This window comes from Plecotus auritus (assembly GCF_963455305.1).
Source record: "Plecotus auritus genome assembly, chromosome: 7".
Classification (NCBI taxonomy): Eukaryota; Metazoa; Chordata; class Mammalia; order Chiroptera; family Vespertilionidae; genus Plecotus; species Plecotus auritus.
The window spans coordinates 85,534,389-85,554,963 of record NC_137774.1 but is presented as its reverse complement, the minus strand read 5'-3'; the positions used below and the strand labels follow the sequence as shown (position 1 = coordinate 85,554,963).

Below are 20,575 nucleotides of genomic sequence, written 5' to 3'. Positions count from 1 at the left end.
CAATCAGTGATTCTCTTTAATCATTGACTAGAGGGCCGGTGCACAAAATTCATGCATGGGAGGGGTTTGTCCCTCAGCCCAGCCTGCACCCTCTCACAATCCAGAAGTGCTGGCTCCCAACCACTCGCCTGTCTGCCTGCCTGGTTGCCCCTAACCGCTTCTGCCTGCCAGGCTGATCACCCCCTAACTACTCCCCTGCCAGCCTGATCGATGCCTAACTGCTCCCCTGCCGGCCCAATTGCCCCTAACTGTCCTTCCCTGCAGGCCTGGTCCCTCCCAACTGCCCTCCCTTGCTGGCCATCTTGTGGTGGCCATATTGTGTCCACATGGGGGTGGCCATCTTGTGGTTGGAGTGGTAGTCAATTTGCATATTACCTCTTTATTATATAGGATGTTTCTCTTTCTCTCCCTCTCCCTTCCTCTCTGAAATCAATAAAAATATATTTTTAAAAATGTAAATAAAATTGCTCTAAACACATAAAAACTATACTACAAACGAGGTGTTTTGGCAAACAGAGGTCAAAAATAATAAATGGCACCAATGTTTTCATTTTTTTATTTTTTATTAATCCTCACCAGGGTGTATTTTTTCCATTGAGTTTTAGAGAGTGGAAAGGAGGGAGGGAGGGAGCAGCATTGATGTGAGACACATCAGTTGGTTGCCTCCTGCAGACTCCCAGACCAGGGCCAGGGATCGAACCTACAACCCAGGAATGTGCCTTAGGGAATCAAACCCACAACCCTTCGGTGAGCAAGCCTATGCTCTAACCACTTAGCAACACCAGCTAGGGCAGTGTTTGTACATTTTTAAAAATTTGGGTTTCACTGTATCAATATTTGACCTAAATAGAATTTATAGAGCTTGAACCCTTAAGCCAGTTACCTATACATATAATCTAATGTATATTTCATTTACATTCTGTGTTACTCAGTTTTGTCATCTGTAAAATGGTTATAGACAGGACCATCCTGGGGAAAATAATATATGTAAAGAATTTAGAACACAGTAAGCATTATTTAAAAATTAAGTTATCTTTAATACATGGCAGCCCAGATTCACCTCTTTGTGATCTCTATTCCTCCTGAACTCTTTGAGTTCATACTGCTTCTGAAAATTCCATACCAAGAAATAATCTACACCAGTGGTAGGCAAACTGCGGCTCACAAGCCACATGCGGCTCGCGAGCTGCGGTTTGCCGCTCTGTTGACTAATGAGTTTGCCGGCCACTGATCTACACTAATAAAAGAGAAATGTGCAGCCGAAACCGGTTTGGCTCAGTGGATAGAGCGTCGGCCTGCGGACTGAAGGGTCCCGGGTTCGATTCCGGTCAAGGGCATGTACCTTGGTTGCGGGCACATCCCCAGTGGGAGGTGTGCAGGAGGCAGCTGATCGATGTTTCTCTCTCATCGATGTTTCTAGCTCTCTATCCCTCTCCCTTCCTCTCTGTAAAAATATAAATAATTTTTTTTTTTAAAAAGAGAAATGTGCAAATTGACCATACCTCCACAACACCCACCAGCCAATCAGGATTGGGTATGCAAATTAACCCAACAAAGATGACGGGTTAATTTGCATACGCAGGCGCGGAACGAAGACTGAAGAGGCTTGGCTTCTCCGCTGCGGCCAGAGAGAAGGGCTGGGTCCCAGGTGCCAGAGGAAAACCGGTGCCGGCAGCCAGGGGAAGGAAGGCCTATTGCATGAATCTTCGTGCAACAGGCCTCTAGTGATAACATAAGAATCCATACTTTATTTATTCAATTCATCTTAGTCAAAACTAACTACCAGAACTTTCTGACATCACCCTTAGTAATATTTTTGTGAATGTTTCCTCAGGCATGGGAAACAAAAGAAAATACAAACAAATGGGACTATATCTAACTAAAGGGTTTTTGCACAGTGAAGGAAACCATCAACAAAATGAAGGCAGAAACTCACTACAGACTGATTCATTTACCTCCTAGCATAACCATTATTGCTTGTCTCATTTTCGGTTCTTATAAGTGTATTTCTAGTATCACATGATCTCACTCACCTAGGGGAAATAATGAACAACATAAACTGATGAACAAAAACAGACCCGGAGACAGGGAAGCATCGATCAGACTGTCAAACCTCAGAGGGAAGGTAGGGGAGGGTGGGGGTAAAGGGGAGAGATCAACCAAAGGACTTGTATGCATGCATATAAGCCTAACCAACAGGGGGGTGGGGGCATGCATGGGGAGGAGTTTGGGATGGGAATGGGGAAATGAGGACAAATATGTGATACCTTAATCAATAAAGAAATTAATAATAATATAAAAAAAATGAAGGCATTCTACTGCCCTAGCTGGTTTGGTTCAGTGGATAGAGTGTCGGCCTGTGGACTGCAGGGTCCCAGGTTCAATTCCAGTTAAGGGTACATACCTCGGTTGCAGGCTCAATCCCCCACCCTGGTTGGGACTCATATGGGAGGCAACCAATTTATGTTTCTCTCTCTCTGTCTCTCCCCCTCCCTTCCACTCTCTCTAGAAATCAGTGGAAAAATATCCTCGAGTAAGGATTAACACCACCAACAAAAAAAGACAACCTACTGAATGGAAGAAGACATTTGCCAATGATATATCTGATAACAGGGCTAATATTCTAAACATACAGGCAACTCATAAAATTTTTTTTAATTGGTTTTTGTTAATTTTAGAGAGAGGAAGGAAGAGTGGGAGAGGGAGAGGGAGAGAGAAACATCAATGTGAGAGAGAAACATCGAATGGTTGCCTCCTGTACACACCCCGACTGACCAGGGACCAAACCCGCAACCCGAGCATATGCTCTGACTGGGAATCGAACCCAAAACTTTTTGGTGTTTGGGATGATGCCCAACCAACTGAGCCACACCAGCCAGGGCCAACTCATACAACTTAACACCAAAATAAATAAATAAACAAACAATCAAATAAATAAATAAATAATCCAATTTAAAAATGGGCAGAGGACCTAAATAGACATTTCTCCCAAGAGGACACACCGATAGCCAGCAGACATATGAAAAGATGACCAAAATGCAGATTAAAACCACAGTGAGATATTACCTCACACTTGTCAGAATGGCTATTATTTATAATAACCTATAATAATAAAAGCGTAAAATTAGACCGGACGCCCTTCCGGATGAAACCAGGGCTGCGAGGGAAGCCTGGGTCCCAGGTGCCAGAGGGAAACCGGTATTGGCAGTCAGGGGAAGAAAGGCCAACTCGTGCATGAATTTCGTGCATCGAGCCTCTAGTCCAGTGGTCGGCAAACTGCGGCTCACGAGCCACATGCAGCTCGCAAGGCACGGTCTGCCGCTCTATTGACTAATGAGTTTGCCGACCACTGCTCTAGTCAATAAATAAATTTAAAAAGTGTTGGCAAGGATGTGGAGAAAAGGAAACACTTGTGCACTGTTAAACTGGTGTGACCCCCATGGAAACAGTATGAAAGTTCCTCAAAAAATTAGAAACAGCCCTAGCTGGTTTGGCTCAGTGGCTAGAGCATCGGTCTGATTGGTCTGCAGACTGAAGGGTCCCAGGTTCGATTCCAGTCAAGGGCACATGCCTGGGTTGCAGGCTCGATCCCCAGTAGGGGGCGTGCAGGAGGTAGCCAATCAATGATTCTCTCGCATCATTGATGCTTCCATCTCTCTCTCCCTCTCCTTTCCTCTCTGAAATTAGTGAAAAAAATATTTTTTAAAAAGCTTTAAAAAAAAAAACACCTAGAAACTGAACTACCATATGACCCAGAAATTCCCCTTCTGGGTATTTATCTGAAGAAATCCAAAACACGAATCCAAAATGATGTGTCTACTCCCTGTGTTCACTGTAACATTATTTACAATAGCCAAGATATGAAAGCAACTAAGTGTCCACTGAGAAACAAATGGGTAAAGATGTGGTATATACAGGGTGGGGCAAAAGGAGGTTTACAGTTGTTCAAATAGAAAATAATACAATAATTAATAAATAATAATAAAAGAATAAACTGTGTTTTGCATACTCACAACTGTAAACCTCCTTTTGTCCCACTTTGTATAATGGAATATAACTCAACCATAAAAAAAGAATGAAATCTTGCCATCTGCAACAACATGAATGGACCTAGAGGGAATTATGCTTAGTGAAATGTCAGACAGAGAAGGAAAAATACCATATGATTTCACTTATATGTGGAGTCTAAAAGACAAAAGAAATGAACAAGCAGAACAGAAACAGACTCATAGATACAGAGAACAAGCTGATGGTTGCCAAAAGGGTGGGGGATTGAAGGGTTGAGTGAAAAAAGGGTAGTGATTAAGAAGTACAAATTGCCAGTTACAAAAAAAACATGGGATGTAAAGTACAGCATAGGAATATAGTTAGTCAACAATATTATAATAGCTACTAGAGGCCTGGTGCACAAATTCATGCACAGGTGGGGTCCTGGGGGTGGGGTGCGGCGGGATGCAATCGGTGGGGCAGTGGAATGCCCTTGCTGGCCCGGGATCCGGATCCGTCCCGCTTACGTTCTCGCTGGTTGTCGGTAGCCACCTGGCAGCCGCTTTTATATTGTTTCTTGCTTGTGGAGTGTCTCAGGAAGGGAAGCGGTCATGGTGCCAAGGCCGACTTCTAAGAGGTCAGCAGTGCTGGTCCATTGGTGCCTGGCCCATTCCCCAGAGATTGGACCTGCAGGACTACTGAGGGAGTGGCTGCCGCTGGGCTGGTGAGCTGCCGGGAAGGGTCAGTCAGTTGAGCAGTGCTCCTGCTGTTTGGGAACACACTGACCACCAGGGGGCAGCTCTTGCATTGAGCGCCTGCCCCTTGGTGGTCAGTGCACGTCATAGCGACTGGTCACTCCGGTCGTTTGGTTGCTTAGGCTTTTATATAGATGTATGGTGTCAGATGAGTACTAGACTTAACGGGGTGACCAGGTCATAAGTTATATAAATGTCTAATAACTATGTTGTATACCTGAAAGTAATATAATATTGCAGGTCAACTATAATTTTTAAAAAATATATTTAAAAAACTATTAGAACAGCCCTAGATGGTTTGGCTCAGTGGATAGAGCATCAGCCCACAGACTAAAGGGTCCTAGGTTCGATCCTGGTCAAGGGCACGTACCTCAGTTGCAGGCTGGATCCCCAGCTCTGGTTGGGGCGCATGTGGGAGGCAACCAATCAATGTGTCTCTCGCATCGATGTTTCTGTCTCTCCCCTTTCCTTCCACTCTAAAAATCAATGGAAAAACATCCTCAGGTGAGGATTAACAACAACAACAACAACAAAAAGCCTACTAGAAAACATTTTCTTTTACATACTAGCAGTTATTAACATTCCACCAAATATGAAGGTAATAAGCCCTTAATAATATGGTGGTGCCCTAGACGGTTTGGCTCAGTGGATAGAGCATCGGCCTACAGACTGAAGGGTCCCAGGTTCGATTCTGGTCAAGGGCACATGCCGGGGGTTGCAGGCTCCATCCCATGTAGGGCGTGCAGGAGGCAGCCAATCAATAATTCTCTCATCACTGATGTTTCTATCTCTCTCTCTCCCTCTCCCTTCCTCTCTGAAATCAATAAAAACATAGTAAAAATAATAATATGGTGGTGATGGAAATGCTAGCAAAAATAAAGTACAGATCAGAATATATAATTTCATGTTTATAAAATAGGGAGAATATGACCATATTTATACTTGTATAGGCATAAAACAGCTCTGGAAAGTTTCATGGCTGCTTATGAAGAGGGAGAACTATATTTTTTGGGGAATGGGTATGAAGGAGTCTGTTCCCTATATAGTTTAGTATCTTTTTTAATTAGAATCAATGAATAATGTGTTTAACCCTCACCCAAGGATATTTTTCCCATTGACTTTTATAGCAAGTAGAAAGGAGGGAGGAGGGGGAAGAGAGAAAAAAAGAACAGCAATGTGAGAGAGACACTTGTTGCCTCCCACACAAGGGCCAGGGATCGAAGGAACCTGCAACCAAGGTACATAGGTGCCCTTGACTGGGAATAGAACCCTCGACCCTTCAAGTCACAGGACAACTCTCTGGCCACTGAATCAAACCAGGCAGGACAAATACTATTATTACCACTTACAAACTGTAGTATGGTCCGGCAAGTGTGGCTCAGTGGTTGAACATCGACCTATGAACCAGGAGGTCACGGTTCAATTCCCAGTCAGGACACATGCCCGGTTGATGGCACCCCTGCTAGTGGAGTGGGTGCAGGAGGCAGCCAATCAATGATTCTCTCTCATTACTGATGTTTCTATCTCTCCTTGTCCCTTCCTCTCTGAAATCAACAAAACTATATTTTTTAAAATCCTGGTCAGGGGCATGTGCCTTGGTTGTGGGCACATCCCCAGTGGGAGGTGTGCAGGAGGCAGCTGATCGATATTTCTCTCTCATCGATGTTTCTAACTCTCTGTAAAAAGAGAGTTAGAAACATCTCTCCCTTCCTCTTTGTAAAAAGTAAATAAAATACATATTTTTTTAAATGAAATGTATTTTATTTTATTTATTTTTTAATATATTTTATTGATTTTAGAGAAGAAGGAAGAGGGAGAGAAACAACGATGAGAGAGAATCATTGATTGGCTGCCTCCTGCACGCCCCCTACTGGGGACCGAGCCTGCAACGCAAGCATGTGCCCTTGGCTGGAATCAAACCTGGGACCCTTCAGTCCACAGGCTGACGCTCTATCCATTGAGCCAAACCAGCTAGGGCTAAAATATTTAAAAAAAAAAACACAAAAAAACTGTAGAATGGTCGTCTATTAATCTTTTGAGGTCATTTGTACTATTTTTACATAGAAACCTTTCTTAGAAGGGGTCTAATGTAATTTAAAGGAAATACCTATAAGGAATAGTCTGCACATTATTTTGTTTCTATTGCCACACTTTTAAAAGTTTTAAATAGATTTTAAGTCTTTATAGTCTGCCATGGAGTGAGCAATAAACACTAAAACAATTGACATTTAAAATACATAAATGACTAAACCTTAAACAAGAACTTACACTACTTAAAGGTGTTTATTACCAGACACTAAAAAAACACCTCCAATCTAGTTAGCAGCTATAACTGAGTACATACTTTATTCCAGGTTCTGATACCATGTATCATCTTTAATCCTACCATTCATCTGGTAAAGCAAATTTTAATACTCCCATTTAACACATGAAACAAGGAGGCTGTAGGAAGATTAGTGACTAGCTTGAGACCGCATCAGGAGTTACTTAATTTCAGCTGGCAGGCTGGTGCAGGTTTGCCAGTTTTTTACTAATTTATATTAAAATGAGGACAAATAAAAAAAAGTAAACTTTGTAATAAAGTTAAATGGTTCTATTTAAAAGGCTTTTATTCTGAGATACTGTTCTTTCAAATTGAGTTAAAATATCCTTTATTTTTATTTTTTAAAAATATTTTTTTTTATTGATTTCAGAGAGAAAAGGAGAGGGAGAGAGAGATAGAAACATCAACGATGAGATAGAAACATCAACGATGATTGATCGGCTGCCTCCAGTATGCCACACACTGGGGATCGAGCCCACACCCTAGGCATGTGCCCTGACCGGAATTCGTGACCTAAGTCGACGCTCAACCACTAAGTCACGCTGTCCAGGCAAAATATCTTTTTTAAATGACATTATGGTGGCAGTAAATACTGGTGTGGGTTATTATTGCTGTTTTTATTGGCTATACCTGGCAGGACAAAAAACTGTCAACTCTATACAGTGTCCCAATTTTAGGGGGAAATATTTCTTTTGAAATCCAAAAGTCTGGGAACTATTCTCTTAGTGTTGCTTCCCAAAATACTACAGGACTTTACACACATACACGCACATATACACTCACACACAGACACTCATGATTCTCATCAATCTCTACTTCATTCTATTTAAATTAGGACACTCAAGAATTGAGAAATGAGAATAACGTGAGTTTCAACAAGTCACATGAATTAACGCTGGATTCCTTTCATCAGTTAATTTTTCTCATCCTTTATCTTCAGTTCTACTCACTCAAACCTCAGCTCAAACTTACTTTTCCTAAATAGTCATGTTTTTAACTACTACTGCTAAATGGCAATCAATACTTAAGTAGAATTTTAAAAACTACTTGCAGTCTCCAATAACGTGCTTTTACTTAAAGCCTTTTTTACTTTAGCAAAATAAAAACTTTTAATGATGTTTATTCTACGTAATTCCAAAAGAATTACTTTAATTTACAAATTTCAGGATCTCCATTAAATAGATGAAGTTTGTAAATAGTGACCAGACAAGCTGCAATGCTAGCTTGTTCCTGTAATCACTAATATGTATGTCAAAATAAAACAGGTAAGCTTATACAATTGTCTACCTAGCAATTTACAAGAGGGGAAGAAACTGTTCAAAGGTGACTACAGTTAACAAATTCAAAATATTAGGCATAGTATGTCTCTATTAAAATTGTATCCTATCTACTTTGAAATCATTTCTTTCACTTTTACTACTTTTTAAAACGAATCTTCCTAAATTAAAAAAAAAAGCAACCAACCACTTTTAAGATATAAATTCCTCTTTTATTAAGTAATATGTGTAGATAAATCTAATGCAGAAAATAAAATGTAACAGGTAAATCAACTGCATCATTTTTTTAAAACAAACCAATAAACTGACCAATACCTCCAGTTTAGCAATGTATGTACTTTTCATCTTCTGTGGTGATCCATTATACTAATCAACAAGGTTTAAAAAGTCACCCCAGTGCCCAAAACATCACTACACATGACATACTCATGTTTCACTCAAATTAAGCTTAAGCTAGACCCAAATTCGGACCATTTCCCCATCCCTGGAACACTGAAATATACGAGGGGGAATCCAAAAAATGAGATAAGTTAAGTGCTGGTATCTTCTTCCAGAGTAGGGTCAAATTCGTGTTTGCCCGCAAATGTCACCGGCTCAATAAGTGCAAATTCTCATTAGCGCTACAGAGTACAAAGAGGCCTGACCACGGAAACACCTGTCCTAGCACCGGGAAGACAGTGGGAAATGCAAGCCCTGAGCCCATGCCTGCCGCACAGCCTCGGACTGCAGCGATCCCAGACCACGGGTGGACTCTGACTTCACGGCTTCTCCCGCAGGGTCCTACACCCCCGACCCGCCTCCCGGCGACTACGAGGAAATCTGTCAAGCCGGCCAGACCCACTCTCCGCGAACCCCTCTCGCTCCTTCCCACCCGGCCCCAGCCTGCCCAACTGCTCCCGGTCCTTGCCGGCCTCCCGGCTGCACTCTGCCACCTCATCCCTCCTCGCCGGCCTCGCGGCCCCGCCACCTCCGCCCCGGCGGCCTGCTCTTGGGCCGCCCCAGGACCGGAGCCCCAGGCCGCCGCCCCCCACCCACACCCACACCCACACCGGCCCGCCGTGGGTTCCTCCGCGGCCCAACCCCACCGACCCCCAGGCCCGAGCTCCCGCCACGCGCTCCCCACCCCCAGCCCCCGCCCTCACCCGACTCGGCCGTTCCCGGCTCGCTCCCCTTAGCCAGGCTACCTGGAGGCAAGGGCGGCGGAGCACTTCACCCAGGGCCCTAGGTCGCAGAGGGCCCGGTGCTCAGGGTCCCGCTCCTTCTCCCGCTCCACGTGGTAGGCGTAGATGGAAAGCAGGATCCCGGCGGCGCACACTGCATACCGGGCCGCCCGCTCCCACCGCGGCACAGACACTCTCAGCAGGACGGGCGCCGCCATCTTCCCCCCTCCGCCGCCGCCGCCTCCTTCGCCGCCGCCGCCGCCGCCGCCGCCTCCCTCCGCCTCCACCTCAGCAGCCGCCGCCCGTCGGGGCCCGACCCAGCCACCGCCACTACCGCCACCGCCTCCGCGGCCGCCGCCACCGCCGCCGCGCCCCATTGGCTCGACCGCCTCCTCTAGGCCCCGCCCCCACGGGCGCGCGGCCCAACTGCCCCAAAAGGAGGCAGCCTAGCGAGGCGGTAAGGCGCGCGCGGGCGGAGGGAGGAGCGGAGCGCGCAACCGTCCCGGAGGCCTGGCCACCAGGCGGAGATAGAAGGCGGGCGCGCAGCGAGCGGGCCGGGGGGCGAAGGAGGGGCCAGAGGAAGGGAGGGGCGGGGCCCCGGGAGGGGAGAACAGGCGGGGTGTCGTAGGAGGGCCTTGGGGACCCGGGGCAATGAATAAATTTCAAAGATATTACCCTGTGTGACTTGGTAAACCCTTGGCCCCTCCCCCTGGGAGTGGTGATCAATTACCATCCTTTTTTTTTTTCATAATCATTTGCTATTTTCTGACCCAATCCAAATTAACCCTGCCCATTCTTGAGCCACGCTTGCATTACCTGATCTTCCCCACCACTACCTCCAGACACCTCCTGTTCAACAGGTATGAACTTAACTATTTTTTAAAAAGTATTTCTGAATGCCTTGCATCTCTGTAAACTGAATTTGAGATGGCTTAACATCTACACTAATAAAAGAGATATATGCATATTGACTGTACCTCCGCGATGCCCACCAGCCAATCAGGAGTGAGTATGCAAATTAACCCAACAAAAATGGCGGGTTAACTTGCATATGCAGGCGCCAAGCGCACTCCTGATTGGCTAGTGGGCATCGTGGAGGTACAGTCAATATGCATATTTCTCTTTTATTAGTGTAGATATAAAAATGAACTAAAAAATCAGGATTAAAAATAATAAAACAGCCCTGACTGGTTTGGCTCAGTGGATAGAGTATCGGCCTGTGGACTAAAGGGTCCCAGGTTCGATTCTGGTCAAGGGCATGTACCTTGGTTGCAGGCATTTCCGCAGTGAGGGCTGTGCAGGAGGCAGCTGATCGATGTTTCTCTCTCATTGATGTTTCTGGCTCTCTGTCCCTCTTCCTTCCTCTCTGTAAAAAATCAATAAAATACATTTTTTTAAAAAATAATAATAATAATAAATAAAACAAATTGGGATGAAGAACCAAGAAAGTCAGAATAAAAGAAAAGACCAGGAGTAAGAACATACATAAATAGGCCATAGGGTCTTGCCTGATTATTACAACTGAGCCATAAATTTGGCTCTGAGCGTCCTGGTGGCCAAAACTAAAAGGAAAACATATGTATGTTATTCTCACTGTCTCTAAGAAGAAATAAACCATTCTTGGAGATGGTTAGCTTTTTCCTGGTCACAGCTCTCAAAGATATTTCAGAAACTTTATATAGTGATTTTGAGTAATCACAGTCCTTTGATTATCTATTGTTGGGTAACAGATTACCCCATATTAGCAGCTTAACACAAAACAAAACAAAACAAAACAAAACAAAACAAAACCCCTTATTTTCTCACAGTTCCTGTGGGTCAGAAATTTGAGTGCCCTGTAGCTCTGGCTCAGGATCTCTCACAAGACTACAGTCAAGGTGTTGGCAAGCCTGAAGGCATTTCAAGATTGCAGAATCCTTTTCTAAGCTCACTCACATAGCCTTTCTTCCAGCCAAGCTCAACTAGGTGTTTAAGCTTTTTTCCTTAGAATATTTTACCTGGTATTTCTATATTTGTATTTTCTGTGTTGGCTCAATCCACCATGCCAGAAACATACACAAAAGATTTCTATGAGCTCATTCATTACCCTAGACTTGCTTTGCTGGGTTAGAATGCTGTACTCTACATTTTTCTGCCAAAGTTTTAGAAAAGGTCACAGCAAGATACAGCAGTATCCTTGAGGTATGGCAGTAGCTGGCCAGAAATTTTTCTATAGCAAAATCTGTGAAAGCCCAAGCCTCCCAAAGCCCTTCAGGAAAACACCACTCAAAGTGAATGTCTTATCAAGAGGGGATGGATGTCTAATTTTCTCATTCAATGGATAATGGATTCTGATATTATTTCATTATTGTCAGTACAGAGGAAATGCTCATTTTTAAACACTGCATGAGGAGTGGACCAGTAAACATTCTATGAAAGAGATGAGCTGCTGACTTACCCAGAAAAAGGTATTTCAATGAGCATCTATGTACATACTAGATACTGTCAGCCTCTTCATATGTTATATTTAAATTTTATCAGATCTGTACAAGATATGTATCATTACCCCCAGTTTTCATGAGAAAAAAGTAAGTCTCAGAAGATTAAATAACTTGCCCAATTACCATAAGAGGTAGAACTTCATTGACTATCCAGGCCTGTGCTATTCAAGTGTGACTCCTATTTGCCCCAGCCTATGTAGCTTCCCTCTGAGAAACCACCCCTCAATTTGACATGGATGTTCTATTTGTTCCCAGAACGTAATGAATGAATTACTCACCAACCTAAGCTTGGTCCCAAAGCTCCAGTAGGAACCCTGAAGCCCATGACTTCCCCCACCAGGCCTCAAGTCCTAACTTCTTTACCTGTATTAACTCATTTAATCCTGATAACTTTTGCTGTAGGAGCCACTTTTTCTATGTTTTACAGATGAGGAAACTGAGGTTCAGAGAGGCTAAGTAACCTGCCAAAAATCACATCCTATATAATAAAAGGCTAATATGCAAATGGACCAAACAGCGGAACAACCGGTTGCTATGATGCGCACTGACCACCAGGGGGAAGACGCTCAACGCAAGAGCTACCCCTTGGTGGTCAGTGTGCTGCCACAGGGGGAACGATGCTCAGCCAAAAGCCAGGCTCACAGCTGGTGAGAGCAGCGGCGGTGGCGGGAGCCTCTCCCACCTCCACAGCAGTGCTAAGGATGTCCAACTGCTGGCTTAGGTCCACTCCCCGAGGGCTCCTGGACTGTGAAAGGGCACAGGCTGGGCTGAGGGAGCACCCCCCCCAAGTGCACAAATTTCATGCACTGGGCCTCTGGTAACTAATAAGTTGCAGAACTGGGATCCAAGCTCCAGCAGTCTGGTTCCCAGATCCATGCTCTTAACTCCTGTGATATGAGCTAAAATGCACATAGAATTAGAGTTATGGTCAAGATGACAGAGTATGTAAATGCAGTGCTGGCATCATCCCACAACCACATTAAAATTACAGCCAAACTACAGAACAACCATTATTGAGAACTGCCTGAAATCTAGCTGAGCAGAAGTCCTATAACTATGGATACACAGAAGCCACTTTGAGACTGGTAAGAGTAGCAGAACAGGCTGGTCTCACACCCACATCTGGTGGTTAAAAATTGGGAGGGTAATCTTCCCTGCAGAGGTACCCACTGAGGAGCAAAGATTCCCGGCCACACACAAGCCACACACACACACCCTGCCAGCCCAGGGTTCCAGTGCCAGGAAGAGAAGTCACCATAACTTGTAGCTGTGAAAACAGCAGGGATTGTGGCTGAGTGAGATGAAGGGCTGCTGGAGTCTTAGGTGTTCTCTTAAAGGACCCAAGCACAGACTTAATCACTGATGGACTGACTCACTGTGAGCTCCAGTGCTCGGGCACCAGCTCAAATGGCACCATGGACATATGGAGAAGAACCAAATTGTCTGGCTTTGGGGTGAGAGCTAAAGGGGCAGCTTTCTCCCAGATAGCTGTGCTGGCAGAAGCCATTGTTCCTATGCTGAGCCCTCCTCGCACAGAGTGAGTAGGTGCTATATCTGAGTTTCCATCAACCTTCCTTCGTGTTTCCCTGAGACGCCACCCCATCCAACATTTGGGCCATATCCCTTCCAGTAACTTTTCCAAATAAACCCCTATCTTGGCCCATGCTGTGGACTTTCCTAAATTCTCTCAAAGGTTCTCAAACTACAAACAAGCAGCATCTGGCCTCAGCATGCCCCATACTTCTTTCAAATGGCCCTAGGCCAGGCACCAGTGGCATCCAGACTCGGTTTGCAGTGTGGCCTTTCCAGGGCACCTCCAAGCCCAGCACAAGTAACAGCCATCTGTAGATAACTTTGTAGCTCATGCTGTGTGGCCCTGAGGAGGTCATAGGTGGCCACTGACCTCCTGGGAGGCCCCAGAGCCAGTCCACCCTTTAGCCAGCTTCAGATCATGCCTGGAGTACCACCCAACAACCTTCATGAGCGACACCCTCAAGGGGAAATACAGGGGGCACCAGAGCCCTGCTGAAGGGAGTCCTGCTGTGTGGGGTCAGCCCACACAGCAGCTCCTTTGCTATAGTGACAGCCAGTCCTTGTTGTTTATCACTCCCAATGACTTGCCAACAGCAATCCAGGCTCAACTACATAGGAAGATGCACACAGACTACTTGGCTCAGGTGACCAGTGAGGCTGCACCAATGGGCCCTACAGAACACCTAATACATAAGGACACTCTAACAAAGACACTCTACCTACCAAGAACTTCAACAGGATATAAATTTATATAGAAACCATTAAAAAATATCCAGTCATAAATGAAGGATACACTAGAAAGAATCAACATCAGATTAGATGAAACAGAGGATAGAATTGGTAATATGGATGACAAGCTAGAAGCCCAATCAGAGCAGCATAAAGGAAAAAGAATTTTTAAAAATAAGGATAGTTTAAGGGACCTCTAGGACATCAACTGTAACAACATCCACATTATAGGGGTACCAAAAGGAGAGAGAGCAAGGGATTCAAAACCTATTTAAACAAATAATGACTGAAAGCTTTCCTAACCTAGTGAAGGAAAAAACATATAAGGTCAAGAAGCACAGAGGGTACCAAATAAGATGAGTCCAAAGAGGTCCACACCAAGACATATTGTTATTAAAATGCCAAAGATTAAAGATAAAGAATCTTATAAGCAGCAAAAGAAAAGCAGTTGGTTACCTACAATGGAGTTCCTATAAGACTGGCAACTGACTTCTCAACAGAAACTTTGCAGGCCAGAGTGATTGGCAAGAAATATGTATTCAAAGTAATGAAATGCAAGGACCTACAATCAAGATTACTCTATCCAGCAAGACTATCATTTAGAATAGAAGGACAGATAAAGAGCTTCCCACACAAGAAAAAACTAAAGGAGTTCATCACCATCAAATCAGTATTATAAGAAATGTCAAAGAGTTTTATTTATTTTTTTAAACATATTTTTATTGATTTCAGAAATGAAGGGAGAGGGAGAAAGAGATAGAAGCATCACTGATTGGCTGCTTCCTGCATGCCCCCACTGGAGATCAAGTCCACAACCTAGGCATGCGCCCTGATTGGAAATTGAACCATGATCTCCTGGTTCATAGATCGATGCTCAACCACTGAGCCAAACTGGCCAGGCTAAAGAGCTTTCTTTAAGAAGAAGAAAAAGCCCTAGCCATTTTCCTCAGTGGACAGAGTATCAGCCTGGGGACTGAAAGGTCCCAAGTTCGATCCCAAGTCAAGGGCAAATACCTCATTTGCAGGCTCAACCCACGGCCCTGGTTGAGGCACATGCAGAAGTCAACCAATGGATATGTCCCACTCATGTCAATGTCAATGTTCTGTGTCTCTCCCCCTCCCTTCCACTTTCTCAAAAACAAAACAAAAAAGAGTCAATGGAAAAATATCCTCTGGTGAGGATTAACAACAACAAATAAAATGCACAGGAAATTTGGATTTTCCCCCTAGCATTTATCCCCATAAAACATAATATGGGCACGGACATGCTCCCAGGAACAAGCAGAAATTACAACTGAAATATGGAAAGGCTTCCTGAATAATCAACGGAAAACTCACAGGAGAGAATCCTGATACCAGAGGACCTAAGGTGGAGACAGCATAGAGACTGGTAGGAGAGGCGGAGTCATGAAAGGGCTGGCTGGGTGCTCACAGACAGCAACTGAAGCCCCAGAGAGATATCTCAGCTGTGTGTGGGCGGGGGGCAGGGAGGGGGCGACACTGAGAACTCTGGGATCTAATCCCCAAGCTGGGCTCCCCAGCAGAGAGCACCAAATCTGAAAAGGGTACCCACATAACATCTAGCTGTGAAAAGCAGCGGGGGAATGGCAGCTGAAAGTTTGGGCACTGTCTTGAAGGGCTAATGCACAAAAATTCCCTGTGGAGCCACTCACCTTGTACTCTGGCAGAGGGAGGGTAAAGTGGACTAGAATTGTGAGAGAACCCAGGTCTGGGGACTGAGGGGATAAAGCTCAGAAGTCACACACCCTGAGTTTCCTGGGCTGAGTCATTCTCTCATGCAGCAAAGGACATCTTTCCCACATAGACATTTGCCTTGCCTCGGGGGAAGACAGTCAACACATCCTATTGGAAAACACCTTGCCCTGAGGCCACTTAAAAGATTAAAAGTAACAATTAGCCTCCAGGCAGAAGCAGCCATCCCACCCTGTTGAAAAAATTCTCACCACATCTGAGGACAATTACCTGGGGGCAATTCAAGTCGGCATCCTATTAGTCTGTAGACAGAGGTGGTCTCCGGAGGCTTTGAGTCTTTGCCTGATCCAATTTGTCAGAAACAGCCTTTAACACTGCCCTGCACTAGAGATTGAGAGGTGTAGAGGATCTACATAAAACATAGTCACAAACCCAAACAGACAACCAAAATGAGGAGACAAAGAACCCCAAAATGAAAGAACTAGAAATTCTCCAGAAGAAAAGATAGATGAAGTAGAGGTAAGAAATTTATCTGAAACAGAGTTCAGATTAATAATGGTAAAAACACTCAACAGTATGAAAAAAGATATAGTAACTATGAAAAAAGAACAGTCTGAGATAAAGAATGATATAACACAAAGAACACATTGGAAGGAATACACAGCAGATTATGGGACGCTGAGGATCAGTCAATGAATTAGAAGACAGAGTTGAAAATATCAATCAGAGAACCAAAAAGAAAAAACAATTAAAAAACAGGAGGACAGCTTAAGGGAACTGTGGAACAACGTGAAATATAACATTATTCAAATAGCAGGTGTGCCAGAAAAGGCAGAAAGGGAGAAAGGAATAGAGAAGGTGTCTGAAGAAATAATGGTAGAAAACTTTCCTAACCTGGTAAATGAAAAAGTCACACAAGTTCAGGAGGCACAGAGAACCCCAAACAAGAAGAACCCAAATAGACCCACGCCCAGACACCTCATAATTAAAATGCCAAAAATTAAAGACAAAGAGAGAATCTTAAAGGCAGCAAGAGAAAAAAAACCTGTTACCTACAAAGGAATTCCCATAAGTCTGACACATGATTTCTCATCAGAAACTCTATAGGCCAGAAGGGAATGGCATGAAGTACTCAAAATAATGGAAAGCCAGGATCTGAGACCAAGATTACTATATCCAGCAAGGCTATCGTTAAAAATAGAGAGTCAAATAAAGAGCTTCCGAGACCAAAAAAAAAAAGGCTAAAGGAGTTCATCACCCCCAAGCCAGCATTACAAGAAATGCTAAAGGGATTGCTGTAATGGATTGCTGAGAAGAAGCAACAGAAAGAGAAACCTAGCCATACAGAATTAAAATGGCTATAAATAAGTACCGCTCAATAACAGCCCTAAATGTAAATGGATTAAAGGCTCCAATCAAAGGTAGTTGAAAGGATACAAAAACATGACCCAACTATATGTTGTCTGTAAGAGACCCACCTCAAAACAAAAGACACACACAGCATGAGAGTGAAGGGATGGAAAAAAATTTTCCATGCAAATGTAAAAGAAAAAAAAGCTGGAGTAGCAATACTCATATCCGACAAAATAGACTTTAAAATGAAGGCCATCACAAGAGACGAAAAAGGTCACCACATAATACTAAAGGGATCAATCCAACAAGAGGATATAACCCTGGTAAACATATATGCACCCAATATAAGTGCACCTAAATATATTTAAAAAAAAAACTTCTAGAGGATTTTAACTAAGAGATTGACAACAATACAGTCATAGGAGAGGACTTTAACACGCCTCTGACTTCACTGGACAAATCTTCCAGGCAAAAACTTAACAAGGAAACAGAGACTCTAAAGGACACATTGGATCAGATGGGTTTAATAGAGATTTATAGAACATTTCACCCAAATGCAGCAGAATATACATTCTTCTCAAGTGCACAAGGATCATTCACAAAGATAGACCACATGTTAGGACAAAAAACAAGTCTCTACAAGTTCAAGAAGATTGAAATCATATCAAGCATCTTCTTAGATCACAATGGAATGAAATTAGAAATCACCTACAGCAAAAACATTCAAACACATGGAGGCTAAATAGCATATTATTAAACAATGAATGGGTTACCAAAGAAATCAAGAAAGAAATCAAAAATTCCTGGAAGCAAATGAAAATGAACACACAACAACCCAAAATCTCTGGGACACAGCAAAAGCAGTCCTGAGAGGGAAGTTCATAGCACTACAGGCATACCTCAAAAAACAAGAAAAATCAGCAATAAACTATTTAACCCTACAACTTAAAGAACTAGAAGAGAACAACAAGAAAAGCCCAGGGTAAGTAGAAGAAGGAAATAATAAAGATTAGAGCAGAAACAAATAACAAAGAGACTAAAAATATATATATACAAAAAATCAATGAAACCAAGAGCTGGTTCTTTGAAAGGATAAACAAAATAGGTAAACCATTAGCCAAACTCATCAAGAAACAAAGAGAGAGGACCCAAATAAATAAAATCCGAAATGAAAGCAGAGAAGTAACTGTCACCACAGAAATACAAAGGATTGTAAGAAAATAGTATGAACAGAAAACCAAGATGGCGGTATAGGTAAACACCTAAACTGCTGCCTCGCACAACAATTTCAAAACTACAACTAAAAGACAAAATGGATATCATCCAGAACCACAGGAAGCCTGGCTAAGTGGAAATTCTACAACTAGAAGGAAAGAGAAAAGCTCACAAAGACTCACAGGAACTGCGAAAGGCAGAGGTATGGAGGCGTGCACGCGTAGAGGGCTGGCAACTGAGTACATGGCTGGCTTTCTCAATTGGGAGGGAGACAAAAGCTCCCAACTGCTCTGAACTCCAGTTCCGGGCGAGACTCTGGGGACCCAGACTCATACGGGGAGAAACTGGACTGTCTGGCAGTGGGTGAAACTCGAGGGCAGCTTTCTCTCACAGGTGCTTACAGCGATTACCACGGGACACTGAGACCCAGGGGCCTCTTAGAGCAGGGCTGATGGGAAGCCATAGCTGTTTGCTCCGCCCTGAGATCCTGCCCCATCCAGGCTGAGCAAAGAGGCTTTTGCATATGAATGGCCTTGTTCTTTTGAAATCTTAACTTACCTAACAAACTGTAGTTGAGTCAGTGAGACCCAGAACATCCAAAAGAAGGCCCAAGGGCCGAAACCGGTTTGGCTCAATGGATAGAGCGTCAGCCTGCGGACTGAAAGGTCCCAGGTTCGATTCTGGTCAAGGGCACATACCTTGGTTGCGGGCACATCCCCAGTGGGAGGTGTGCAGGAGGCAGCTGATCGATGTTTCTCTCTCATCGATGTTTCTGGCTCTCTATCCCTCTCCCTTCCTCTCCATAAAATATCAATAAAATACATTTAAAAAAAAAAAAAAAAAGAAGGCCCAAGGACCCACAGCAGCATGCATTGCTTCACAGCTGGGACTCATCTGGGCACATCCAAAACCCAAACAAAGAAAAGGAATCTGCAGATCTCTCTGTAGCTCCTGCTGGGTGTCCTCAGGCAGAGGCTAAATTAGCACCTCCTTGAAGATCCAAGAGCCAGTGTACCCAGGGGTCAGAGTGGGACCATCCAGATTACAACTCCTCAGAACCATAAGGGACACACTCAGGGGGCAGACTCAGTGAGCACCAAAGCCCCACTGAAGCAAGTCTTGCCCCATAAGGGTGTCTCTAGCAAAGAGGTTCTCCCATCGTAGACACAGCTGATCCTCAAAGCCAATTGGCCTGGAGGTCAATTCCTCCCAGTGATACCAACAATAATCAAGGCTTAACTACAACAAGACTGTGCACACAGCCCACAAAGGGGTGCACCAAGAGTGTCCACCTCAGGTAACTGGGGAGGCTGAGCCACTGTGCCCTATGGGACACCTACCACACAAAGCCACTCTATCAACTCAGGGAAGCAGCCAAAATGCAGAGACAAAGAAACAGGTCACAAATGAAAGAAATGGAGGAAAGCAAACGACTGGATATAGAGTTCAAAACCACGGTTATAACGTTTTTTAAGAATTTTCTAGAAAAGGCTGATAAATTTAGAGAGACCCTCGAGGATATGAAAAAGAACCAACTAGAAATTAAGCATACACTGACTGAAATAAAAAATAATATACTGAGTGGAGAAACCAAGATGGTGGCATAGGTAAACACCTAAACTGCTGCCTCACACAAAAATTTCAAAACTACAACTAAAAGACCAAAAAAAATGTTAACTATTAGTACCTTTACACAAACAATAGGCCCACAACAAAATCTTTTCCCAAATAAAAGATAAGTCGTCCTCACAGAGATTAATTTTTTCATCATCCCAGAACAAAAGGCAAAAAACTCAGAAAGGTTTTACAATAGTAGTTGCCATCTCTACCTTCACTACACCTCTCTCAAGTCTTCTGCTTTCCTAAGGATGTCAGTGTCCATACGATGGCCATGCAATTCCCCTGACTCATCATCCCATATCTTCCTCAACTCTGATGACCTTTGCTTCCATTCCACGTAAGCTGCCCACAGGAATGGCCCTTGTGATCCTCTTTAAAGGGCCATATTTCTGAAATCTTAAACTCTAATCTTCTGCTCTTTGTACTTACC

The 20,575-nt window shown here is 43.9% G+C and overlaps 1 protein-coding gene across 3 annotated transcripts in view; it reads right to left on the bottom strand.

Moving 5' to 3' along the window:
• The window catches only part of VKORC1L1 (vitamin K epoxide reductase complex subunit 1 like 1), a 64,787-nt gene extending 54,923 nt beyond the window's left edge, over window positions 1-9,864 (bottom strand). For 2 of the 3 annotated variants that reach the window (XR_013961255.1, XM_080681346.1), the window contains exon 1: window positions 9,527-9,864. Coding sequence is in view for 2 of the 3 variants with exons in the window: in XM_080681346.1 (XP_080537472.1) it covers window positions 9,527-9,720 (194 nt within the window). In the remaining variant the exon portion in view is untranslated. The remainder of the gene's footprint in view (window positions 1-9,526) is intronic. The other variant, XM_080681347.1, reaches the window with a different exon arrangement.
• Between the last annotated feature and the right edge of the window lie 10,711 nt (window positions 9,865-20,575).